This window comes from Dermochelys coriacea, chromosome 18 (genome assembly GCF_009764565.3).
Source record: "Dermochelys coriacea isolate rDerCor1 chromosome 18, rDerCor1.pri.v4, whole genome shotgun sequence".
In the NCBI taxonomy this organism is placed as follows: domain Eukaryota; kingdom Metazoa; phylum Chordata; order Testudines; family Dermochelyidae; genus Dermochelys; species Dermochelys coriacea.
This window is the reverse complement of record NC_050085.1, coordinates 18,782,864-18,809,552: the sequence shown is the minus strand read 5'-3', so window position 1 is coordinate 18,809,552 and position 26,689 is coordinate 18,782,864. Positions and strand designations below refer to the sequence as shown.

The following is a 26,689-nucleotide window of genomic DNA, read 5'->3' as shown; positions in this document are numbered from 1 at the left end:
AGAAAATTTGAGCCTCCAACTTTCTTTCTAAAGGAAGAGCTCCTGTGCCTGTTTATTTGCCTTTCCTGCCTGCAGTGGCCCCGATGTACCTCACAAGTCTCTGTTTTTTTCTCAACTTTAAAATATAGGATTTTCTTGATGCTTGAAGTTATCTGAAAAAAAAACAACATGTAGAGTTTTCAGGTCCCTAAGTAGCCCTTGGAAACCCAGTTAAAGTTGTGCCCCCCTCCCCCCAATCTGAAATGGCACCCCTGAAACCCACGGTATAGTGGGCACATAGTGTTGACCCTGGAAGGGTCACATGGAGGTAAAAACTACCTGTGGCCATGGCTATGTTGGGATTTTATATCCAGATAATTATCTGCATATAAAAACATACCTGTATTTCTCCAGCAAAGACACAACCTGGTACCCCAACAATGGACTGGCTACTCTGCCTAGCAATAAGTCTCATCTAGCCAATCGAAAAATCACATTCTGTTCAACCCCCTCTGCCAATTACATCAACAGAGGAAGAGGAGTTTGTCACCTGGCAAGACAGTCACCCAATCACAAAAATACACCAATGGGAAAAATCAGGCTGGGCTCGCCCACGTTGGAATCCTGCCTAGCAACTCCCCAGTTTTTAAAAAAAACAAAAAAACAAAAAAGGGATTTAGCCCACCAGGAAAGGAAGTCAGGTGATTGACAGACCAATATTAACCCCTTGTGGAGGGCAGGTTTCATGCCTTTTCCTTGACTCTGGGATCAGCTGCAGACCCAAAGACTCACTGAGTGATAGTGGATGAGTCGGGGGGCTCAGACCCCGGGATGGGGTTTAGCCCTCCCCCCTCCACACACACACACACACACACGTGGTGCATGGGCGAGAATCAACAAACTGGATAGTAATTGAGAGATGATGGGCAGCGTGGCACTAGGCTGAGCAGGGAGAAGTTGTGTTTGATGCAGTGGAGCTGGGGAGCCAGTGACGTGGTAAAAGCGACAAGCCAGGGAAATTATCTTTGCAGCAGCACAGATATAAGCAGAGGAAGATTGCATCACAGCATGCATCGCACGTACCCCTCCGACCCTGTGCAATTCACCTTAGCTAAAGCACAGCTCCCTAGCATTCCTATTGAACAGGCCCTCCCCTAAGGCTCTGAGCCCAGCCATTTATGGGTAGATCTGTCTACGAAAACAAACGGACTCCCTCTTATCTGTGGCCAAAGTTTGAGAGACTGCTGGTGGTGGAGGAAAAGGATACGTGCTCTCTTGAAATCTGGTTTTAAATCCTTATAGGTGTTTTAGAGTCATAAGGTTAAAATACTCAGTCTGCAAAAGTAGCAGCACAGACATTGTCTAATGTTTTCCTTTAAGGGCTTTTGTAGGTTATGAATACTACCACAATGCCACATGATGGTGTAGTTTGTACACATGGGTGTAGTTTGGAGGGGCATAGGGGAGCATTGCCCCCCCCCCACCTCCAACTGCAAGCCTTGGGCAGACATGGAATTTTTCCCCCATGCATAGGTCCACTCTGCAGCTGAGACCAGTCCCTGCTTGGAAGACCCGTTATTACTAGTGTTACAGTGGAGGCCTCAGCTGAGATCAAGGCCCCATTGGGCTAGGTGCCGCACACACTGTAATAGACGGTACAGCATTTATTGATCAGATTGATTTATGAGGGCCTCGCGGCGAAGGAATCAGCGTCACCAACATCAGTCCAAAAACTAAGAGACAAGAGAAAATATAGGGGGGAAATCAAATCAGTATCTTAGATGTCTGTATACTAATGCGAGAAATAGGGGGAATAAGCAGGAAGAACTTGAAAGGCTAGTTAATAAACACAACTATGAGATAGCTGACATCACAGAGACTTGGTGGGGATAATACACACGACTGGAATATTGGTACAGATGAGTACAGCTTGCTCAGGAAGGACAGGCAGGGAAGAAAGGGAGGAGATGTTGCCTTATATATTAAAAATGTATACACTTGGAATGAGATTAGATGAAATAGGAGAGAGACTTGCTGAAAGTCTCTGGGTAAGGATAAAAGGGGTAAAGAATCAAAGGAGATGTCATGGTCGGGGTCTACTACAGACCACCGTACCGGGCAGCAGAAGTGGATGAGGCTTTTTTTTGAACAACAAACAAAATCATCCAAAGCACGAGACTTGGTGGTGAAGGCGGACTTCAACTACCCAGACATCTGTTGGGAAAATAACCCAGCAGGGCACAGATTATCTAACAAGTTCTTGGAACGTATTGGAGACAAGTGTTTATTTCAGCACACAGAGAAAGATACTAGGTGGGAGGCCGTTCTAAATTAAATTTTGACAAATAGGGAGGAACGGGTTTAGAATTTGAAAGAGGAAGGTAGTTTAGGTGAAAGCGATCATAAAATGCTAGCGCTCATGATTCTAAGGAATGATAGGAAGGAAAAACAGCACAATAAAGATAATGGATTTCAAGAAGGCAGACTTCAGCAAACTCAGGGAGTTGGTAGGTAAGATCCCATGAGAAGCAAGTCTAAGGGGAAAAACAGTTCAAGAGACTTGGCAGTTTTTCAAAGAGAAATTAAGGGCACAAGAGCAAACTATCCCACCCTGTAGGAAAGTTAGGAAGTGTGGCAAGAGACCACCCTGGCTTAACTAGGAGTTCTTCAACGATCTGACACTCAAAAAAAGAGTCTTACAAAAAGGGGACACTAGGTCAAATTACAAAGGAGGAATATAAATAACACAAGTATGTAGGGACAAAACTAGAAAGGCCAAGGCACAAAATGAGATTAAATTAGCTAGAGACATAAAGGGTAACAAGAAAACATTGTACAAATACATTTGAATCAAGAGGAAGACCAAGGACAGGGTAGGCCCATTACTCAATAAGGAGGGGGGAAACAATAACAGAAAATGTGGAAATGGCAGAAGTGCTAAATGACTTTTCTGTTTTGGTTTTCACCAAAAAGGTTAGTAGCAATTGGACGTCTAACAGTGAATGCCAGTGAAAATGAGGTAGGCTCAGAGGCTAAAATAGGGAAAGAACAAATTAAAAATTACTTAGACAAGTTAAATGTCTTCAAGTCATCAGGGCCTGATGAAATACATCCTAGAAAATTCAAGAAGGTGACTGAGAAGGTATCTGAGCCATTCATCGAGTATCGGGGGTAGCCGTGTTAGTCTGTATCCACAAAAACAACAAGGAGTCCGGTGGCACCTTAAAGACTAACAGACTAGTTAGTCTTTAAGGTGCCACCGGACTCCTTGTTGTTTTTGAGCCATTAATGATTATCGTCAATTAATCATAGAAGATGGGAGAGATTCCAGAAGACTGGAAAAGGGCAAATATAGTGCCCATCTATAAAAAGGGAAATAAGGACAACCCGGAGAATTACAGACCAGTCAGCTTAACTTCAGAACCTGGAAAGATAATGGAACAAATATTTAAGCACTCAATTTGCAAACACCTAGAAGATAATTATGTGATAAACAACAGTCACCATGGATTTGTCAAGAACAAATCACATCAAACCAATCTAATAGCTTTCTTTGATGTAGCAATAGGCTTTGTGGGTAGGAGCGAAGCAGTAGACATGGTATATCTAGACCTTAGTAAGGCCTTTGACATTGTCTTGCATGACCTTCTCATAAACAAACTAGGGAAATACAACCTAGAATGAGCTACTATAAGGTGGGTGCATAACTGGTTGGAAAACCGTTCCCAGAGATTAGTTATCAGTGGTTCAGTCAAGCTGGAAGGGCATATTCAGCGGGGTCCCGCAGGGATCAGTCCTGGGGCCTGTTCTGTTCAATATCTTCAACAATGATTTAGATAATGGCATAGAGAGTACGCTTATAAAGTGTGAGGACAATACCAAGCTGGGAGGGGTTGCAAGTGCTTTGGAAGATAGGGTTAAAATTCAAAATGATCTGGACAAACTGGAGAAGTGGTCTGAAAAAAACAGGATTAAATTCAATGAGGACAAACAAAATACTCCACTTAGGAAGGAACCATCAGTTGCACACATATAAAATGGAAAATGACGGCCTAGGAAAGAGTACTGCAGAAAGGGATCTTGAAGAGTCCTTCGCCCTGTAATGGCCTTTGGAGACGGAGCCAGGGGCGAGCGCCTCACTGATACGCAGAACACACCAGAACACAGTTTCTTCCAATTACTAATCCTATGACTGAGGTGGAATTTTACTGACAGTGAATTCTAAGGGGCTGTCTCACTCCAGCTGGAGCACTGGTGATGAGTCTTTACTACTGTTTAATATGATTATTATTGATATTACCATAGCTCCTTGGAGCCCTAGTCATGTTCCAGGACTCCCTTGTGCTAGGCGCTGTACATACACGGAACCAAAAGGCAGTCCCTGCTGCAAGTAGCTCACAATTGATGTATAAGACAAAAGACAGATGGACACAGACAGACCAGCATGGTAGTGTAGGTAAACAATGAGACAATATTATCAGTATGATAGACATTGGGCTACAGCGACCTCTTCTCTGCTCTGCCTGACATCCACGTGGCCCCTTCCTAGATCCATTCAAAGCGCAGCTGCTAAGATTATCTTCTGCACCTCTCCCGCTGACCATGTCTGTAACTCCTGCCATTGGATCACCCTTCAGCTCTCTATAGAACACAAGTGTCTCTTCCCTACCTTTAAGACTCCTCATAATGCAGCCTTTCCCTACTTGTTTGCTCCTGTATCTTACTGCATCGCCCCCAGCATCCCCACGCCTCCCACAATGGCAGCCTCCATCACCCATTCATCTGCCTCTCCCACAAGCACCTTGGCTCTTTCTTCCATGGCTCCTGTATGCCTGCTTCATTGCTCCAAACTCATCGAAAAGGCCACAGCACTCTCCTTCAAATCCCTCCGCAAGACCCACTTCTACCATGCCACAGAATAATAATCATGCTGCTTTTCTCTCTTGTAACAGCCCTCATCCAAGCACTGCAGTGCTTAAATATATTAATGAATGAAGCTTCACAACCCCTGTTATCCCCACTGACAGGAAAGTTGCTCTGGGGTGAATGTGACTTCATGGTCTTCTTCTTTCATACGCATCACAAATCCATACCTAGATTGTCCAGCCATCTGACTGCTGCTTTATCAAGGGTAGCAAGATGGTGCAGTCCACCCTCCAGTCTTCACCATAAAAACAGTTTAGCTTTATTTCCAACCATGCTTCTTACCTGGGATTTTATCTTACCCATAGAGAAGGTTCAAAGCAAATCTGATTAACCAGAGACAGTAAACGTGCAGATATAATGTAGGATGAGATAATGAGCTATTATTTACATAATACAACATTTCTGTCCCCACCCTCTGTGGCCGTTATAAAACTAAAGCTATGTATAAAAGCCACGTTGACTATGTGGTCACCTGGTCCAGTATAGTCATAAGAGCAAGTGGTCCAGTAGAGAGTCCTGGATACCAGGTAAGTGTTTGTGGAAGGTATGGCTACACTTGAGTTTTTGCACTGACAGTTTCACCGGTGATAGGGAACCGGTGAAAAAAAAGTGCTGGTTTCTGTACTCACTTCCACAGGCATCAGAGAGTGTTTACATTTGTAGCATTTCCATCCCCAATGAGAGCAGCGCAGTGAGAGCAGCATCCCACAGTGCAGCTCTCTCCATTTTGACTATAGGTCTTGTGGTAAATGGGGCGTGAGCACAGGGTCCAAGCGGGCGATCGTTCGCTCTGTGGAGCAGCCACCGTCATTGGCAAGTGTAGATGCTCCCACAGTTTTTGTGCAAAACAGGACATTTTTTCTGCTTTAAATGGCAAGTGTAGACATGCCCCAAGAGCCCAGAGTCTGCAGACATTCCACCTAACAATGTGTCAGTGAGGAAGATTTCAGCATAACAGGCCTTAGCCAGAGAGACTAAAGTTACATTGATGATGATGGCTGAAATTCAATGAAGAGGGATTTTCAGAAGCCTCCAATCCAATCATATGTGCTGGGCTGACAATGACCTTCCTTCTTCCCCCTCTGCTCTTGTCTTTGTTTGTTCCTGAGTAGGCACGTTTTCAGTCCCATTCTCTAAAATCTGCAACAAAGGTCTTTCAGTCTGTCCTTTAGATTCACCCTTTAAAATATGACAAAGTAAAACAAAGACATTGTGAACATTCAGTTACTAACAATCAAATGGCTGGTACATTGACCATCACCTGCTGGAGTTCTCTTTCTTAGAGTTTGTTTTCTTAGTCATTATGATGAAGTATTATAATACTTATTAATGTCGTTCCCCACTTAGAACAAAAAGTTATACTGTCTGGCATCATTTTTTCCTATAAAAAGTGTCCAGTTTGCTGGACGGATCTTAGACTTTGTAACTAGCTAATTTCATATCATCTTAAACTGTGTAGTGCCATAAAGATATAGATAAACCTGGCATAAAACAGCAACTGTTCTAGAGAAGCCCATTTCCAAATCAAATATGCTGAAAGGGCGACAAGGTAAGTAAGATAATATCTTTTCTTGAACCAACTTGTGTTGATGGAAGAGACAAGCTTTTGAGCTTCCCAGAGCTCTCCTTCAGGTCTGGGAAAGATAACCAGAGTGTAACAGCTAAAGGTGGTACAGACTGTTAAGCGTAAGAGGTTAACACATGTTGCAATAAACTATTTAAACAAAGTGGGAAATTAACACCTCTGCAAGTCATAGGACAAAGCAGGGTTAGAAGGTTACAAATAGTTGTAATGACTGGTATATCCGGTATCTCTGCTGAGTCCATGATTTAGGACTAGGCTACCCTGGCAATGCTAAAGTGCTGCCGTGACAGCGCTTTAACGTGGCTTGTGTGGTCGCTGCAGAGCGCTGGGAGAGAGCTCTTCCAGTGCTCTAAAAAAAACCCACCCCCACAAGTGGCGTAGCTTCCAGCCAGTGTAGACAAGCCCTTAGGGTCTAGCAGAGTTATGAACTTAAGAGCAAGTCTACACTTAAAAAGCTGCACCAGCAGAGCTGAGCTGCTGAAGCGCTTTAGTGAAGACACTACTATGCCCACGGGAGAGCTTCTCCCGTTAATCCACCTCCGTGAGAAGAGGTAGCTTTGTTGGCAGTTGAAGTCCTCCCATCGACATAGCACTGTCTATACTAGAGGTTGGGTCGGTGTAACTATGTTGCTCGGAGGGGACGGGGGGGAATTTTTACATCCGAGTGACGTCGTGATACGTCGTAAGTTTGTAGTGCAGACCTTGCTTACACTCCCAGGTTCGTCTTGTGCAGGTTTCCTTCGAGGACAAGGAATGATAAGTCAGATAGGGAGTGATTGCTTTGTGAAAAGTGTTCACCCAAGGGTGTCTTTTATAATTTTTCGAGTGTGAGCTCATTGGAGAGTGTAGTGATTGTCTGGTATCGTCCACATAGTTGTTGGGGCAGCTGGTGCACTGGATGAGGTTCACCAAAATCTGTCCCGCCTTGTATTTAGCTGTGGTGGTCCAATTACCTTTCCCAGACCTGAAGAAGAGCTTTGTGAAGCTCAAAAGCTTGTGTTAACCACCAACAGAAGTTAGTCCAGGAAAGGATATGACCTCACCCACCTTGTCTGTTTCATGTATGTTTAAGCAGTTTGGGAAATAGGCTTCAGGTGGCACGCCTGGGAGATTAAAGGGCCAAAAGACAAAGGAAAAAAGTCCATTTTAACTTCAGACATTAAAGATTCTTTTGCTTTAAAGTTTGCTATCACTCAGAGCCACTTGTTACAAAGGTTCATTACATTGTTTGGATTATAGATGTCCAAATAGTGGGGACCTTGACCTTGGGGCACGTTTAACACTGAATTTTGCACTCCTATGGTACCTTCCATTTAGGGATCTCAAATCACTTTACAAACATCATGGAGCAAATCATGGTCTATGCACAGCCCAGGTAATTTGCTCTGTTGCTTTCAGGGCTTTGCACAGCCACAGAGTATGCATGTGAAAGTGTGGGGGGAAGAGTCAAGTCTTTGTTATCCCCTAAGGTGAGTAGTTTTCCCATTTTACAGATGCAGAAAGTAAGGCATATTTACCCAGATCCCCCAAGATATTTAGGTTCCTAACTTCCATTGAAATCAGGAGCCTAAATGCCTTTAAAATTAATGGACATTAAGACCCTAAGTACTTTTGAAGATCTGGACCATAATGTTTAAGTGACCTGCTCCAAAGTCACATAGTGAGACACACACACACTTACAGCAAGCAGACATAGCCATGGCAGAGACACTCAAGCAAACCCCTGCTCCAGGTCTTGTGCACAGTAAATAAAAGACAAGACAACTCACCCCTGTCTCCTGTGCAGCTGCAAAGAAAAAGAAACAACTGCGTCAGAAAACAGTCTGGTGCATTTTGTATTGACACGTTTATGTATTAATGTCCCAGGGCCAAGTCCTGCCCTTAGATACATGTACAGCTCTCTGCGATTCATTGGGGTCATGTGTGTGCACATCCGCAGAACGTGGCCCCACTCTGCTCTAACTGCGCTTTGCACTACACTTAGCAGTGTCTTGAGGAATCACCCCGCTGGGAGAGGAAGGTGGTTACGTGACAATGCTAATCCAATGTGATTTTGGGCTCTAACAATGCTTTGCATTGATACAGCACCTAATCTCTAAGGATCTCAAAGAGTTTTGCAAAGAGCAAGCTATAAGGTGGGCATTATGTCAAACAACTACACTACAGCTTAGGGAAATTGAGCGATTGGCCAAAATTCACACCCCTGGTCATTGGCAGAGCTGAGAAGATTATCCAGGAGTCCTGATTCCCAGTCCCAGCTATAACCAGTAAACAATGTTCTCTCTTGGACCTGACAACATAGTCTTCTCTTGGTAGATAAATGATGGGGCAAAACGGAGATGCTTATTTCTGAAGGAGTAACAGGTTATGAGTAGAGCCCAAACTCCCGTTCCATTAACATCCCTGCTCCCCTAGTGAATGAAAAGGGAACTTTGTAAGCACAGATCAGATACAAGCGGGAAAGATCATAAGGAGGGGAGACCTGGTCCAGGTCGCTTGGAGAATGTGAACAGCTGGTATTTCTAGCCACTGTAGAAACTGGCCTGGGAAAAAGGCCGGTTTAGGGTATGAGTTGGGGAGGGAGAGGATCTTCCCGAACTGGGCAGGGGGCATGTCCAGTGCAGCTGGGGCAATAGCACAGCACCCTGGCCTGGGACCAGCTACTTCACCCTGTAAAGTAGGTCAAATTTAGGGTCAGCAGTTCTTAAAGGCAACCCTTTAAAGAAGAGAGATTTAGACTCTCACAGGGATTCTCAGTTTGAAGAGGCAATTCCAGTTACAGGTTGGCATGTTCCAGGGTGAAACAAAGAGCAATGTGGGAAATATGAACTCTGACAGTCTGACCCCTTTAGAGACCCTTTGACGGGTTTCACAGGTCCCATGCTTTTCTTACTTACGTGTGAACCCACATTTCCTCTTCTTCCTCCACCCTAAAAAGTAGACTGCTCCAGCCACTGCAGATACAAATAAGACTGCAAGGACAATTATCAATGTCATCGCTTTGACAGAAAGGCCTTTTTGTACACAAACTGCATTAGAAGTGGCTGTCCCGGCCTTCTGTTCTGTCATCCCTTCCTCTTCACACCTACGATGAAGGAAGATACGTCATTAAACATGTCAGCGTATCCACAGCCTTCTCACTGTCTCGGTGCACCCGTCATTCCACCAGGTGCATTCTTTAATATATTGGATCAAATATGATAAGACCCCATCCAGATTCTGATCCTGCAGTCTGTGGACAGGCCAAACTCCCACATATTTCAAGGCTGTAGGAATGGGCCCTTTGAGCGGTAGAAGCTTGCACGTTGGAAAATTAAGTTATAAGGGCCCAAATAGTTAACAGAACATAGGATTAGACTGAAAAATAGAAAGACAATAAATTGACTGTAGTGACCTCAGAAGTTTTTACCTGCCCACACCTCAGCGTAGGGTTCTGTGTTTTTAATGCCAGTGTCACTGACAGGGCCGGCTCTAGGTTTTTGGCAGCCCCAAGCTCCGAGCCATGGCAACTGGTAGGCCTCAGAAATGACCTAGCCTGCGTCAGGGGCTGAACTGGCCCCCCAGCTGCCCATATCAAGGAGGCAGAAAGCTCTTTAGGACTTGGTGGATAATCAAAGAAGGAGCTGGTTTTCAAGTCTTTATATTTGCCCTGCCCGCTCCTGTGTGGCCATGGGGCTCTCTGGCCACAGAACTGGGGCTGTTACACTGCATGGGTGGCCCAGGGTCGGGTTCCACACAGTCTCTCTGCCATGTCACTGGGCTCTGTGCAGTGAGGATCTGGGAGAGAGGGCTGCGGTTGGAATCCACCAGCCATCCCATCTCACAGTTATAAACAGCCCCGAGGTGAATCCAGCTCTCACAGAGAGTGCCCAGGGTATGGAAAGGGATTCCTGGGGAAAGGATTTCCCCAACACACAGCTCACAGCTGTACTGAGTTAGGGTTATGTTTCCCAGCTGCTGAACTTCAGGGCATCTCTAACCAGGTCTGATAGAGCCGCAAAATTCAGGTACAAAGAAATAATGATGAATGAAAGGAGAGAATGCAGCGTGTAAAGTCAGTGCAAGGGAAAAGGCCATGTGTCATCAGAGTCACCTACTTGGTCCATGGCTGACAGGCGCGTGACATGTTGGTTGCTGAGAAGGTTCCAACAGGGCAAACCTCGCATACATTGTCACTGAATAATGTACCTATAAAAAAGGATGACATAACTAGATTCGTTCCTGAATGTGGGGCCTAAAGGAGCCTTGATTTCAGAAAGGTCTCCATCCGCATCTCCCCACTGTCACCACCCCCACCATGTTGCAGAGCCATCTCGGTCAATTCAGGAGTTAGCACTTTAAGAATAGATCTGCACTGGTGTTTTATTCCTGCCCTGTACTTAAATACGTCAGTACTCATAGAGCACAGGTACACGGGGAAAAATGCACCTCCTGCTGCCCCACATACCTGGGCCATTAAAAGGGCCAACACCCCAAAGGAATAGTAAGACTCAAAGTAATGGTGCCAAGTTGTGTAATAGCACAAAAGCTGCAACAGAACACAGCAGGGGTGGAGGGCAATCAGGTTTTGGGACTTGGACTTGCAGGCCTATGTATATATTAGGTCGACTTACAGCCACCGCAGTAATTGCCTTGGTGGTGCATTTCCACACTACCCTCCTTGGGCCAGTGGTGCATGTCCTAACCAGGAGGGCTTCCACTGACCTAAGAGGGGCAGTGTGGGGAGCTGAGACCCCGGTCTCTTGGCTCTGCTGGCAGCTCCCTGCCAGGAGCCTGGCTGCCCCACAGGTTCCTGGGCTCCTGGCGGGCTGCCTCCCCCCACCTCCTGTTGACACTGACATAATTAGGTCCCTTCCTAGCATGTCATTGAAAGGTGCCTCTTTGCCTTTTCCTGCACTTCTCTGCAACCTCCCTTTCTGTCGCAGTGTAGAAATGCTATTGAACAGCCTGGGTGACATGTAAATGGAACAACAACACACACTCTGCTTTTCGAGAGCAGCTCCCATCCCAATATCTCCAAGTGCCGAGCTCTCAGGGCTTTAAGCTCACATCACCCCACACAGGATCCATCTTCAGAAACACACGCCTGGCTGGCTGGACAGTCAAGCTCATTAGTTATTAGAGCAAAGAACCGTGAGGTACTTTTGGTTCGTCTGGAACTCACACGTGCCCGTGATCAAAAGCCTTACCAATGGACCATGGCCTGGATCCACACCCTCTCTCTCTGTAAAGGGACTTATGTGTCTACAGCAATGATTTACTCCAGTGTAATTAACGGGGATTCTGCACCAGTAGAGAATGTCAGGTTTCAAAGTAGCAGCCGTGTTAGTCTGTATCCGCAAAAAGAACAGAAGTACTTGTGGCACCTTAGTGACTAACAAATTTATTTAGCATAAGCTTTTGTTAGCTATAGCTCACTTCACGGGACGCATGTAGTGGAAAAATCAGTGGGGAGACTTTATAAACACAGAGAACATGAAACAATGGGTATTACCATACACACTGTAACAAGAGTGATCAGGTAAGGTGCTATTACCAGCAGGAGAGCGGGGGGGAAAAGAACGGGACCTTTTCTAGTGACAATCAAGGTGGGCCATTTCCAGCACTTTACAAGAACATGTGAGGAACAGCAGTGGGGGGGGGGTGGGAAATAAACATGGGGAAATACTTTTACTTTGTGTAATGACACATCCACTCCCAGTCTTTATTCAAGCCTAAGTTAATTGTATCCAGTTTGCAAATTAATTCCAATTCAGCAGTCTCTCGTTGGAGTGTGTTTTTGAACTTCAACAAAAAAAATTCAAAAACAGACTCAAATGAGATCTCCCCACTGTATTTTCTACTACATGCATCCAATGAAGTGAGCTGTAGCTCATGAAACCTTATGCTCTAATAAATTTGTTAGTCTCTAAGGTGCCACAAGTAGTCCTGTTCTTTTTTCACTGGAAAATGTGTTGCTAACAAGTCTGCTGCACCATAGGAGCTCCAAAGGGGGAATTGTTTGAAGAAAAGGGTGTGTTTAGCACACTTGTCTTACTAACAGAATTCTGTGCCCAAAACGTGCTTGAGGGAGCTCTGTTTCTGGTGTGCGAGTTGAAGCTGAACTCACACTGCGCTCTGCTGCTGCGTAGGTGGGCTGCCAACATGTGTGAGTACAAACCCACGGCCTCATGCAAATTGCTGCCTGCAAGAGCATCATGTGAGTGTCCAACGACACCCAGAGGAGTCTGAGCTTGTCACAGCCTGTGACACTTAACCTTGCCCCTGTATATTTCATGCATGTTTAGGAGGGGGATGGCAGCTTTGTGTCTGGCCTGGAAGGCGACCAGAGCCCAGTCTAGGGCAGGACCCCGGGCAGGGAATAGCAATTCCAGAGTGAAGGACCCCCAGCAGCTTTCTCCCTCCCACCCCCTGCCTCCCATGTATGCTGAGGGAGCTCCATCTCCAGCACCTCTGCTGAGCTCAGCTGTGGCAGTTTGTGCCGGGGACAGAGGCAGTCAGGACCCAAACCATTTCTGTCTCTACAGGTCAAACCCAATTCCTACATGGTACCAACAGGCAACTCCACTCCGTCAGCAGGTTGCAGCATTCTGAAGGTTCTAAGGGTGGCCCCATGCAGAGCACAGTTGAGCAGAGACTCCTGCCTTAGGGAGAAGAGGTCAGCGGCGTCTGGCCAGGCAAAGATGGAAAGAAGTGCTGTTCAACACAGCTGTTACCTGGGCATCCAGGTCAGCACGTGCTCTGACACCACCCTGGAGCTGTGCAACGGTGTTACAAATGGCAGTCACGCTCCCTCAAAGAGGGGGGGCCCATCTACAGCTCAGCCACTCTTCCGGCTGCGTCCCCAGCTCACCAGCATCATCTCAGTATCGCCTGGATCAAGTCTCAACCAGTTTGCCCTGCTCCAGATTCGTTCTGTGGCTGCAGGGTTTCGCCTTGGTATTCCAGAAGTTATGTTGCCTTACCAGGTTCTTTCACCATAGAGCCAGGCAGGCAGATGGTGGAGGGACTACACATTTCACAGTCCCCGTCTGCAATGTGCCTGCAGAAATCCCCCGGGGCGCAGCCGCACACGGTGTTCCTCGTATACGTGCATTTTTCTTTTACCGTCAGTCGGGCTCCTAAAGGAAAGTTACATGCATCACAAATACATTTACACGGGAACTAAACAGAGCAGATACAAAAACGAATGTGTACCCCCAGTCCTTGCTGATCCATGGTACAGGGCACAGGAGCTAGAGGGGTTTGTTATGATGACTCCATTTAACAAATGTTGCCATGTAAACAGAACCATCTGAAGCCTGATTCTCTGCTGCCCTGCACCTTGTGTTGTATTTACATCTGTGCAAAGGCTGCATGCAAAATGCTACCAAATCAGCGTTCTCTACACACCTGCAGTTGAGATGGTGCTTTGCACCCACTCTGCATTCATCTGCACGAGTGTGAATAATGACAAAGATGGTGGAGAATGAGGCTCCCAGTAGCCACAGATAAAGGACCACAACCTCCAAACCAGCTGGTCACTGGAGTAGCACTCCACTGTAGTGGGATTTTGGAGTGGACATAACACCTGCTACACAACTCCTCCTCCTGGCTGCCCAGCTGATCCCCTTGTGCTGGGATGGCCTTTGGGGCCATAGGCAGCTGATATAAACTAGAACAGCCTGCAGGCTGTTCTAATTCATGCTGGGGACCAGACCCTAATGCCCCCAGGAACAGAGGAGCGCAATGGTTGCTTACTGTCACTCATGTCACTCCTGCCTCCTGAGGTAGGTGCGTGTTCCTCAGCCACTGCTCAGGATCTGGGCCCTGAAAGGGAAGGTTATAACCTTCCCTGCGGACAGTCCAGATCCTGAGGGTGCAGTGCTGCTGCTCTAGGACAAAGGATACCATCTGAAATGTTTGATTATAATTATTGTTTGTTCAACTTCTGCTAAATCTAGAGATCCACTTTCCTCCTGAGAAGAATCTCCCGGGATGATTCCACAGACCTTAATCAGTGGAAGATGTGTGACTAAAGCCCATGCACTGTGCCAGAAATCTCCACTTCCGTCATTTGCCCAAGACTGCAAGGAACTCAGTAAGAGAACTGTGAGCGGAACCCAGGTCTCTTGACTTCCAGTCCTGGAGCATAACAACTAGGCTTCTTTTGTATGTGTGGGCCGGGGGAGACAACTCAGAAAAATCTAATTAAAATCCACCCACACAGCTCCAGAGCAGCTTCCTTACCTGTATCACACAGTTTACATCTCATGCATTCTCTTAGGCCATTGGGATGCTCTGTATACGTATCGCTCACACACGGCATGCAAGTTGTGCTGCTGCTTTCTCTGCAATGTTTGAGCACCCTATTCCCTAAAGAAAACAAAACAATTAGCTCCTGTGTAAACCAGGCTAATATATTTAATACATTAATACAGAGATTGCAAAAGCAAGTAATTATGCAGGACAAATGCACACCCTATGGGTGTGCATTTTACATATTGCACACACCACCACTAGAAATAAAAGGTAAATGTCTCAGAACTAGACTGCCAGACCTGAAATCCTCTATTTCTGCACAACACAGGAACAGCGTAGACAGAAACAATCTCATAACTCACACCCCTCCCTTATCAGCAGTATCCCTAGTACAGTCATACTTAGACTCTGTGAACCGGACACATTGACAGATGCGTGTGTCCCCACTGTGCCCAGTCAGGATCTTGGCCCTTTAAAAGATGCAGTTTTGAGTATTGTAGTTCCTCCCAGGGGGATGGAGAATCCCCAGGTGAAGCAAGTGACTGGAGGGATCATTTGACTAGAAAGGGCCAGGGACTAAGGAAGTCAGGTGACTGACTGTGGCCAGTCCTCTAGTACTATAAGAGGTAGATTGAGAGGTGAAGGGCTGGGGCAGTGCTGGTGTCCACAGCAGCCTGCTGGATATCTGCCTGGCGCAGGGCTGTGGCTGAGCTGGGACTGGCAAAGGTCCCTGTGCAGAGGAAAGATCAGTAGGATCCTGATACAAGGGGACCGTGAGGGTCTGGGGAAGGGCCAGGAAGGGCTGGGGGATCCCAGATGCAGGGCAAAGGGGGAATACAGTGAATCCTAATGGGGACAGTGTATTGACTGTGTTACAGTCAGTCAGAGCAGAGATCTGGGCCATGGGCCGTCAGGCCTAGAGATGGACACAAGAGTTCAGCAGACCAGCTAGACCTGGGTCCAGCAGGGCAGGGTCCAAGAACAAGCGAATGATCAGTACTGGAGTGACAGAAGCCGAGTGCAAGAGCCGGAGGGTAAAGGAGGGTTGTAGTCAGAAGGCGCAGCCAAAGGTCAGAAGCCAAAGAGTTAACCAGAGTCACAGTCAGGAGGCGTAACCAAGGGTCTGGGGTGGGCGTCCGAAGCCAGGACAGAGCTGGGGTAAGGACAGAAGCTGGCTGGAGCAGGGCTAGGACAGAGCAGGAGCAAGGACTAGACACAGGAGCAGGGCAAGGCCAGCTGCAGACAGGGTACACATTGAGCAGCTGCTGTTCTGCTCTGGGTGCCAGGCTGCTAAGCAGGACTCAGAACTGCTGATCCAGCAGCCACTCGGGTGCTGTGACTGCCCTGCGATGCAACTCGACTTACTGGTTCCCCAGCAGTGAACTCAATCAAGGGAGCAGGCCAGCAGCTGGTCCTACCTGACCTGGCCTCTGACAGGCCTCAACAGGTGAGGAAGAGAGGTGTTACGGAGAAAGTGACTTGCCCAAAGTATCACAGTACGTCTCCTTCTGGATCTCCTGTGTCCCAGGCCACAAGAACCATCCTCTCTATGTCCTCCACTGACAGATAAGTAACAAGCAATGTAGATGTTTACATGGAGAGATCTGTGTCCTCACCACCAGTCAGATTCACAGTAACAGAGGCGACCAAGCTCTCCGGAGGAGGCCAGGCAATTGGACTCTCTCGGGGAGGGTCATGACTTTTAAAGAATCAATTATATATACCTACCAGCACTACACATGGGACAGCATTCGCCATTTATTTCATATTCGCCAGCAGAGCATTTTACAGCTTCAGAATGGGGTAGTTGTGTTATCAAGAAAACGACAAAAATCTTTAGGGAAGAAGAGAAGAAAGAGTTTTGGATTTGCATCATGCAGGCTCAAAAGCAGACTGGGAGGGGCTGGTAGCACTGTGGCACTGATTAGTGCTGCGATGTTTTTGCCTAAAACATATTGTGTTCCTCAGGTTCAAGGTGGGGATTCAACAGTGACAACACTCCTAGTAAGCTCTTCTCAACCCTGACCCGGATGCAATGAGCTCTAGTGTACACAGAGCAGCTTCCATCTCCTCTCTCACACTGCTACAGAGACACCACTGAAATCCATAGGAGTTGGGAAAAAGAAAAGGAGTACTTGTGGCACCTTAGAGACTAACAAATTTATTAGAGCATAAGCTTTCGTGAGCTACAGCTCACTTCATCGGATGCATCCGATGAAGTGAGCTGTAGCTCACGAAAGCTTATGCTCTAATAAATTTGTTAGTCTCTAAGGTGCCACAAGTACTCCTTTTCTTTTTGCGAATACAGACTAACACGGCTGCTACTCTGAAACATAGGAGTTGGGGGCACTGTTCAGGAAATGCTCAGCACACTGCAGGATCAGGCCCCTTAAGTGTCTTTTGATGTTTCCTTTGCAATAGGAAGCGGCGTTCGCATACTGCATGCTACTGCAATAACTTCCGTGACCCCATGAACATGTGCCTCAGTCGTGTCTGGGTATAAGTGTCATGTGCTGAGTTGCTCTCTCCTGACACTGAACAAGGAGCTATTCCAACAAGGAAAACAACAACATGGGTTCTGGAAGCCTGTGTCCTTCCACCTGCTCTGGGCAAGGGGCTCGGGACATGGGCAGGGGGCTGCTTTCACCTCCACCTTGAGTGGGGTCCACCGCTCCTGCAGACTTTTGGGAGGGTTCTGGCACCCTTGCTCTGGGCTGGGGCTACTGGGGGCCGGCCCATAGCCAGAGACTCTGGGCAGCTGGAGCCGGTGCTTGCATCGCCCGCCCACCCCACGCTTCAGGGCTGGGGACCACGCTGCCTGCCCGCCGAGCGCTCCGGGACAGAATTGTGTACAAGCCAAGGCAAGGAAGACTTTGGTGGTGCAAGCACATTCAATGGAGATCATAATGATGAACAAGATGATAATGATGTTGACTACAAATGTTACTAGCACTATTACATTTCCATGATACTTATACAAGTTTATTATCATATTTTGTTTTACCCTTTAGGGTATTGCTGTGATGCTTTGAGGTCACAAAGAAATCCAATTTTATCTCTTGAAATAATACATAGAATCATTCAATTAACAGAAACAAATGCAAATTGCAAAGAGGTAATTTTAATGTGTTCATGATGTCACTGTTTATCTCCGCTTCTGTGGTAACGACACCACTTGACAGCTCCAGATCATACTTCATCTTAAAGTAGACATATGAAGCTTTCAAATGATGTGTGATGTGTATTTCTATATAGAGACTATATTAAGATGACCAAATCGGTGGTGTCTGACACTCGCCTACATCGCCATTTCCTCACTACCACTATCCAGATACTGGGTCAAACTCTGCTCTCATTTAAACCTTGAATAATTATACTGACATTCGTTTGGCTAGAATCCAGCCTTTACAGCCCTGGGACATGACCCTCCATCCCTGACTCATGTATGTGCTCAGCTCAGTTTGGGTCTAATCACGTGCATCACAGCGATGGGGTTGGGTTCACAAAATGTGGCCTTTGACATTTCAGCTAAAGCCGCTTTCTGTAATGATTTTTCTAAATCCAGAAGCATGGGGGCTACCTGTTAGACACTTGGAAATCATATTCCTTTTTCTTTCAGTATATTCTCTTTCCCTTTTACCCATGGTGCGTTTTGCCAAGTACGTATAATACAGTTAAAATTAGCAATACGATTGGCCATGGAAAGCCCCAAACTGAGACCCATCAGCACAGCTTCTGTGTGGGCCAAGCGTTATTTCCTGTGATGGCCTGTCCCTCACGTCCATACAACCATGGAAACCATGGGACGAAATGGCAGATACAAAACAACAAACAATGGGGATAGAACAGCAACAAATTCAACACAACGCACCACAACGAGCGATTGTCCATTTAGAATCCTCAAAGTTTTCCCCATTCAAATGGCAACTTTGAGGGTAGGATTGTTTGTTTGTTCTAAAATCAGTGTCCGTTAAAAAAAAACTTCTGCCAATCTACACAATGAAAAGTCAATCCACTTAGACCCCCCAGCTCCAGGCTGAGTATCAGCTGATGAGAACAAACCAAAATCTCCCAGCGGTATTTGTTTCCTACTAAATGAAGGAGGAAAAGTTATATTTTTAAGATCCATTTTTGTTGTTCTTTACTGTTTCCACCAGATGGAGCCCAACAGCTTCTAAAATGCAGAGAGATTTTCTCGACCAAGGAATAAACAACCCCAAACTCTGGCGCGCCAAGGGCTTGTAGTTTGCGTTAGCAAAAAAAAGGGTAAATGTAAAAAAATCACATTCCTGGGATCTTATTATTAGTCACAGTAGATTCCCACAATCCCTCTCCCTACCATCCCCCACTCCCACCCCCACATAGGCACCCCCAAACCTCCCACAGTCTCTCTGCTGGGTTTGCTGGGCAGGTCCGATCTCGTTAGCTCCATTTTGTTTCAGGAGCTTTTGTGATCCACTTACCCAGAGCATGGTCCTGAGAACAGACCTCAGAGTGTGTCTGCTTCTGCCCCCCGCAGGGCATGGAGTCTCTGACCTCTACAGCTCAGCGTGGCCTCCAGGTCCCGGTCATTGGCAACAAACTGCTGGCCTCGGTGAGCCTGGTGCCAGCGCCCTGTCCTGGGGTATCCGTCCCATGGATCCCCCGCCCCCTTCTCCGGGGAGCTCCCTGGGCCCGCTCGCAGGACACTATTCCAAAATTCTGCTCCCGTTCGGGGTCTTATCCAAGCCCGACGGCCCAGTAGCAGCAGCCAAGAGACCACCTCCAACCCAGTCCACCCTCGAGACTCACTGAAAGTGAAAGTGAAATATGCACACAGGCAGGGACTTTCCCAAGAGGCTGGTATACAGGATTATATTGTTATAGGGAGAGAGACGCTTAATGTAAACCCACGGTATAGTGGGCACATAGTGTTGACCCTGGAGGGGTCACATGGAGGTAAAAAATTATCTGTGCCATGGCTACATTAGGATTTTAAATCCAGATAATTCTCTCCATATAAAAACATGCCTGTTTTTCTCCAGTGAAGACACGGCCTATGTCGTGTTATAATGCCCTCTCTTATTCTTTACCTTGTGACCCAGGTCAGCATTGCGAACGCTAGAGCCAGGTCTAGCGGAGAGATTCCTGCCAGTCTAGAAAGAAAAGGAGTACTTGTGGCACCTTAGAGACTAACAAATTTATTAGAGCATAAGCTTTCGTGAGCTACAGCTCACTTCATCGGATGCATTTGGTGGAAAAAACAGAGGAGAGATTTATATACACACACACAGAGAACATATGTCAATCAGGGTGTAGTGTGATCTCTGACCACCAAAGCTGCCAGTACAGATTCAGTTATAAAGGCAAAACAGCATTTTGCCAGTACAGCTTGTTTTCCAGGGGGTAGGAGTAGGAATAACCTTTACAGGTACAATCACAGTGTTGCCAATATAAATTGTCTCCCCATCAGAAACGCCATGCCATTATATCTACACCGCTAAAGCACTCCTAGCCAAAGGCTATATCTACACTGCAAAAACGAGTGCCGTGGGAGGGGGGGTGCTGGCAGGTTGTTGGGGTCAGAGTGTTTCTGACACAAAGCTGAATAGCCACAAGACACCCAGGATTACAAGGCAGATGTTGACTGAGCCCCTTGCTGGCCTGGGTGAACCCCAAAGCATCTCAGCAGCAAACAGCATGTTCTTCTAAATTTCTTGCGGGGGTAGGGGGGAGGTTGGATAAATGGAAAGAAAAGGGAAAGGGGTGAAGGAGACAGGGCAGGAGAAGGGAAGAGGGGCAGGTGTGGAACAGGGGAGGTGACGAGACTTAGGCTGTAATGTAGACAGAACTTGTGTTGATCAGGAATGTGAATAAACCACCCCCCTGAGCAACATAAGTAACACAGACATAAGTGCTCGTGTGCACAGCACTATGTCGGCGGACACATGTAGCTTCTGCCATTTGTGGAGGTGGTTTTATTATGCCAAAGGGGGGAACTCCCTCCCGTCAGCTGTGAGTGGGTGCCTGGGACGGGCTACACTGAAAATGCCACACTCAGGGCAAGAAATAGGGCAGACAATCCCCAAGCTGGTGGTTATTTCTATAATTAGATCCACCAAGCCAGTAACACAAATAGCTTCTGCAGTACCACTGTGGTTAACCAGAAGCCAAATACAGTCCCCCTTAGGCATTCCAGCCTTGGCTCCCAGCCAGATACTAATCCCAGAGGATCAGACATATACCCTCCAGGTCAATATGAGTCTCAGATCTTACCCAAATATCAAGCTGTCAGCCAATCCTTAGTAAACTATCGAAAGCTTTATTAATCAAAGAAAAGAATAGAGTTACAAATGGTTAAGGAACCATATACCTACAAGTGATTGCAAAGTCTTTATATCAGGTTTGTAGCAGAGATGGAATAAACTGCTGGTTTGCAAAAGAATCTCTGGAATCACCCAAACAGATTGGGGGTCATCAATGCTTCTTCAGAGCTTCCTTGTTAGAAATCCAATCCAGAGAAATGAAGTAGGAAATGAAGAGAAAATGGAGATGACTCAGGGGTCTTTTATATCCTCTGCCATGTGCTTGGAATTTTACTGTCCCAAACAAAGCCCAGAGCCCCTGTTTGTGGAAAGTTACTGACCCAAGCTGGAGTCCAGAGTCACATGAGCATATCACATGTCCTTACACAGTTTCGCAAAAAGAAAAGGAGTACCCGTGGCACCTTAGAGACTAACAAATTTATTAGAGCATAAACTTTCGTGAGCTACAGCTCACTTCATCGGATGCATCCGATGAAGTGAGCTGTAGCTCACGAAAGTTTATGCTCTAATAAATTTGTTAGTCTCTAAGGTGCCACGGGTACTCCTTTTCTTTTTGCGAATACAGACTAACACGGCTGCTACTCTGAAACCTTACACAGTTTGCTGACTCAGGGGGGTGGCCATTGGCCCCTGGCAGTCTGAAGCATCTTCAAGAAGAACTATCTGGAGGGGATGAGTTTCTTCAGTGGCCCGTTGTGAGAGCTGTGTGTCCTTGATGGGCCATCCACACATAGCTGTCTAGCCTTGATGTAAATTCTATCGGGGTGGGGTGGGGTGGGGTGGAGTTGGCCAGCAACACAACACATGTGTAAGATCCAAGTACACAGCCAATATTCATAACTTCAGATACAAAGTGATACATGCATATAAACAGATAATCATACTTAGCAAATCATAACTTTTCCACTTATCAGAGGGGTAGCCGTGTTAGTCTGTATCCACAAAAACAACAAGGAGTCCATTGTCACCTTAAGGACTAACAGATTTATTTGGGCATAAGCTTTCATAGGTAAAAAACTCACTTCTTCAGATGCATGGAGTGAAATTTACAGAACAAGCATAAATATACTGGCACATGAAGAGAAAGGAGTTACCTTACAAGTGGAGAACCAGTGATGACAAGGCCAATTCAGTCAGGGTGGACATGGTCCACTCCCAATAATTGATGAGGAGGTGTCAATGCCGAGAGAGGGAAAATTGCTTTTGTCCTGAGCCAGCAACTCCCAGTCCCTATTTAATCCCAAATTAACTGTGTTAAATTTGCAAATGAATTGTAGCTCAGCAGTTTCTCTTTGAAGTCTGTTTTTGAAGCAACTTTTCCACTGACACCTTACATGATACAAGCTGTATAAGATCCATGGAAATTGTGTGACAATGGTAACAACAGTGATAGAAATGCTCTCCTTTCTTATACACAGCATCACATCGGCATAGAACATCTTCACCAGACACACTGCAGTGCACTGGTAAAGCTACACTGCTGCTGTGCTATATGTGTAAACGTGGCCTTAGAGGGAACAGAGGAAGTCCAGTCAGAATGATACTAAGTTCTTCATGGGTTGTTTGCGTATCTGTCAGCATGTCCAAGGAGCAGCCAGCATCACTCTTGTTTTTAGTGATTTTAGTCAGTTTCACTCTCAGATTGTTCCTCCTTTCATGTTTGAGTTTACAAAAAGTGTAGGTGAATTTTTATTGGGATTAAAAATAAATTGTAGAAACATTTCACTCCTCCTTGAACACTGCAGGGGAATGAAAGATCTTGTTGTGTACTAACACCTTTCTGCTGCACCTTAAAAGCAACAGAAAATCTTGGAAATATTTTTCTTGGGCTTAGCATTGGGACTGAATTTGCGTGGACAGCATTCCTTAAGTGCAGGTCTGTGTGGACAGCGGAGATTATTCCCAGGAGGCCTCCACTTCCTCTCGGTTATTGCCCTCCTGACTTGGTTTTATAATGTGGTACTTTTCTCTGAGGATCTCAAAGCACTGCTGCAAAATGTAATTTTTGCAAGCAGACCCCTGTAAGGTACTGAAGGTTGTTATCCTCCTTGTACAGGGGGATGGAAACTGGAGACACAATGCAGTGAAATAACTTGTCCAAAAGTCACTCAGGAAGGGGCAGTAACAAGAAGGAAACCCAGTAGACCTGACTCACAGTTCTCTGCTCTACCCACAATGTAATCTTGTCACATGCTGTCGGTGCTACTAGTGACATGTAAACTAAGGGTCTGGCTACACTACCGTGGTTACAGAGGCTCAGCTACTGCACTGTTGTGTTGCTGTGTCCTACGTCGCCAGAAGGGGGGTTTCCATCAGTGTCATTAACCCGTCTCTCTGAGAGGTTTCAGAGTAGCAGCCGTGTTAGTCTGTATTCGCAAAAAGAAAAGGAGTACTTGTGGCACCTTAGAGACTAACAAATTTATTTGAGCATAAGCTTTCGTGAGCTACAGCTCACTTCATCGGATGCATTTGGTGGAAAATACAGAGGGGAGATTGATACACACATACAGAGAACATGAAACAATGGGTTTTATCATACACACTGTAAGGAGAGTGATCACTTAAGATGAGCCATCACCAGCAGCGGGGGGGGGGGGGGAGGGGAGGAAGGAGGAAAACCTTTCATGGTGACAAGCAAGGTAGGCTATTTCCAGCAGTTAACAAGAACATCTGAGGAACAGTGGGGGGTTGGGTGCGGGGGAGAAATAACATGGGGAAATAGTTTTACTTTGTGTAATGACTCATCCACTCCCAGTCTCTATTCAAGCCTAAATTAATTGTATCCAGTTTGCAAATTAATTCCAATTCAGCAGTCTCTCGTTGGAGTCTGTTTTTGAAGTTTTTTCTATCATGCATTCCTACAACTACAATACCCACCTGCTGAAGTGAAGAAACAGACTGACAGAGCTAGAAGAGTACCCAGAAGTCACCTACTACAGGACAGGTCCAACAAAGAAAATAACAGAAGGCCACTAGCCATCACCTTCAGCCCCCAACTAAAACCTCTCCAGCACATCATCAAGGATCTACAACCTATCCTGAAGGACGACCCATCACTCTCACAGATCTTGGGAGACAGGCCAGTCCTTGCTTACAGACAGCCCCCCAACCTGAAGCAAATACTCACCAGCAACCACACACCACACAACAGAACCACTAACCCAGGAACCTGTCCTTGCAACAAAGCACGTTGCCAAATCTGTCCACATATCTATTCAGGGGACACCATCATAGGGCCTAATCACATCAGCCACACTATCAGAGGCTCGTTCACCTGCGCATCTACCAATGTGATATATGCCATCATGTGCCAGCAATGCCCCTCTGCCATGTACATTGGTCAAACTGGACAGTCTCTACTTAAAGGAATAAATGGACACAAATCAGATGTCAAGAATTGTAACATTCAAAAACCAGTCGGAGAACACTTCAATCTCTCTAGTCACTCGATTACAGACCTGAGAGTGGCTATCCTTCAACAAAAAAACTTCAAAAACAGACTCCAACGAGAGACTGCTGAATTGGAATTAATTTGCAAACTGGATACAATTAATTTAGGCTTGAATAGAGACTGGGAGGTGCCACAAGTACTCCTTTTTTTTTTGCGAATACAGACTAACACGGCTGCTACTCTGAAACCTATCTTTTTCATGTTATGTTATATGCAAGGAAAAGAAAATGGGAATGATGTAAGGTGCATCTGAAATTGTTAAAAGGTGAAAAAGGCAAATTTAGCCCCTGGTTTCAGTTACACGGAGAAGTAAAATACAAAGTGCACAAGTCACTGCTCTGATGTAATTGTTGTATTAAATGGGCAGATATAAGGTCAGATTCTCTGCTGGTATAAATCGGCTTAGTTCCGCAGAGGTGAATGATGCTCATCAGTTTGCACTCGCAGAACATCTGCCCCATAAAGTCTGAACTGGTGTATATGACTTGTCCCCTCATGAGCCGCTGATCTTCCACCCACGGTTACAAGCAACAAGAGCTTCCTCGTTGTTTTTGATAGCTGCGGAGAGATTCATTTCCCTTTTTGCTGCACTCGTCACACTAGACATGTGAGAAGGGCCATGTGAGCATCTGTTAGGGGTACTTTCTAGTTTTTCACAACTGGGGCAGATGGAGTCATTCACACAAGGCACCCTTGTTAGGGTCAAATACTCTGAGGGGGGTTTTTCCCGGACTCCACCCCACAACTGGACAAATCTTTAATCCTGCTTCACCTCCTTATTTTGTCCCGTTTCAGGTAGCTGGCTGCAGACCCTCTCTATGCTATCCCTGTATATCCCCCCATGAAGATTATCTCTGGTAGGAGCAGACACATTTGAATGGGGGGAATTGTGCAGTGAATGAAGTTCATCTTTCCTGAAACACAGAGGGGCTGATTCTCCTTGGCCTTGTGACCCGCTCTGGCCCATAGACCACATCACTGATTATTATTTATTATCTGTGTTGTGGTATCACCTAGGAGTTTCAGTCATGGACCAGGCCATTTCAGTCATGGACCATTTGTGCTAGGCATTGCACACGCACAGAACCAAAATATGGTCCCTGCCCTAAAGAGCCTACAATCTAGGCCAGTGGTGGGCAGACTTTTTGCCCTGAGGGCCACATCTGGGCATAGAAATTGTATGGTGGGCCATGAATGCTTACAAAATTGGAGCTGGGGTGTGGGAGGGGGTGAGAGCTTTGGTTGGGGGGTGCGGGCTGCGGGGTGGGGCCAGAAATGAGGAGTTCAGGGATCAGGAGGGGACTCCGGGCTGGGGTGCAAGGGCGGGTGAGGGCTCCAGCTGGGGATGAAGAGTTTGGGGTGTAGGAGGGTGCTCCAGGCTGGGACTGAGGGATTTGGAGGGCAGAAGGGGGATCAGGGCTGGGGCAGGGTTTTGGGGTGGGGGAGGTGAGGGCTCCGGCTGGGAGTGCCGGCTCTGGGGTGGGTCTGGGGATGAGAGGTTTGGGGTGCAAGAGGGTGCTCCAGTCTGGGATCAAAGGGTTTGGAGGGAGGGGGATCAGGGCTGGGGGCAGGGGGTTGGGGCATGGTGGGAGGCTCAGGGGTATAGGCTCTGGGCGACACTTACCTCAAGCGGCTCCCGGAAGCAACGGCATACCCTTCTCCGGCTCCTATGCGGAGGCATGGCCAGGGGGCTCTGCATGCTGCCCCGTCCGCAGGCACCCCTCCTGCAGCTCCCATTGGCCGCAGTTCCCGGCCAATGAGAGCTTTGGGGGTGGTACTTGGGGAGTGAGCAGTGGGCAGAGTGGAGTCCCCTGGCTGCTCCTATGGGTAGGAGCCGGAGGAGGGCCATTTTGCTGCTTCTGGGAACCGCATGGAGAGGCCCCCGACCTCGGACCGGATTAAAACAGCTGGTGGGCCGGATCCAGCCCGCGGGCCATAGATTGCCCACCCCTAATCTAGGCAGAAGATGAGACAACAGATCCAGACAGATGGACAAATGGAGGCCCAAAAGGAAACACTGAGACAATATTGGTCAGCATGATGGGCTGTGGTCTCACCACACCAGCAGCCTAACCACTGTCAAGATTTTTGTAGGCCCCATGGTGGAGGAGGGTTTTGAGACGGGATTTGAAGATGGATAGTGAGGTAGCTTTATCGATGTTTATGGGGAGCTCCTCCCAAGCATGTGGGCTGCACATTGCC

The 26,689-nt window shown here is 46.8% G+C and overlaps 1 protein-coding gene and 1 long non-coding RNA gene across 8 annotated transcripts in view; both read right to left on the bottom strand.

Moving 5' to 3' along the window:
• The window catches only part of TNFRSF14 (TNF receptor superfamily member 14), a 34,427-nt gene extending 14,871 nt beyond the window's left edge, over positions 1 to 19,556 (bottom strand). The window contains exons 1-8 of one of the 7 annotated variants that reach the window (XR_006276323.1): positions 19,195 to 19,554; positions 16,460 to 16,565; positions 14,720 to 14,845; positions 13,456 to 13,611; positions 10,588 to 10,678; positions 9,388 to 9,575; positions 8,260 to 8,276; positions 5,367 to 6,084 (exon numbers count right to left, since the gene is read on the bottom strand). Coding sequence is in view for 6 of the 7 variants with exons in the window: in XM_038376497.2 (XP_038232425.1) it covers positions 5,947 to 6,084; positions 8,260 to 8,276; positions 9,388 to 9,575; positions 10,588 to 10,678; positions 13,456 to 13,611; positions 14,720 to 14,845; positions 16,460 to 16,565; positions 19,195 to 19,203 (831 nt within the window). In the remaining variant the exon portion in view is untranslated. Of the gene's footprint in view, positions 1 to 4,605; positions 6,085 to 8,171; positions 8,277 to 9,387; positions 9,576 to 10,587; positions 10,679 to 13,455; positions 13,612 to 14,719; positions 14,846 to 16,149; positions 16,291 to 16,459; positions 16,566 to 19,194 lie in introns of those variants that run through there. The other 6 variants (XM_038376497.2, XM_043499895.1, XM_043499896.1 and 3 more) reach the window with 6 other exon arrangements.
• Positions 19,557 to 21,011: 1,455 nt separating this feature from the next.
• Positions 21,012 to 23,492, bottom strand: LOC122457051. The gene is made up of 2 exons (XR_006276324.1): positions 21,627 to 23,492; positions 21,012 to 21,396 (listed from the first exon to the last, which is right to left on the bottom strand). It is a non-coding gene; the product is annotated as an uncharacterized LOC122457051 (long non-coding RNA).
• Between the last annotated feature and the right edge of the window lie 3,197 nt (positions 23,493 to 26,689).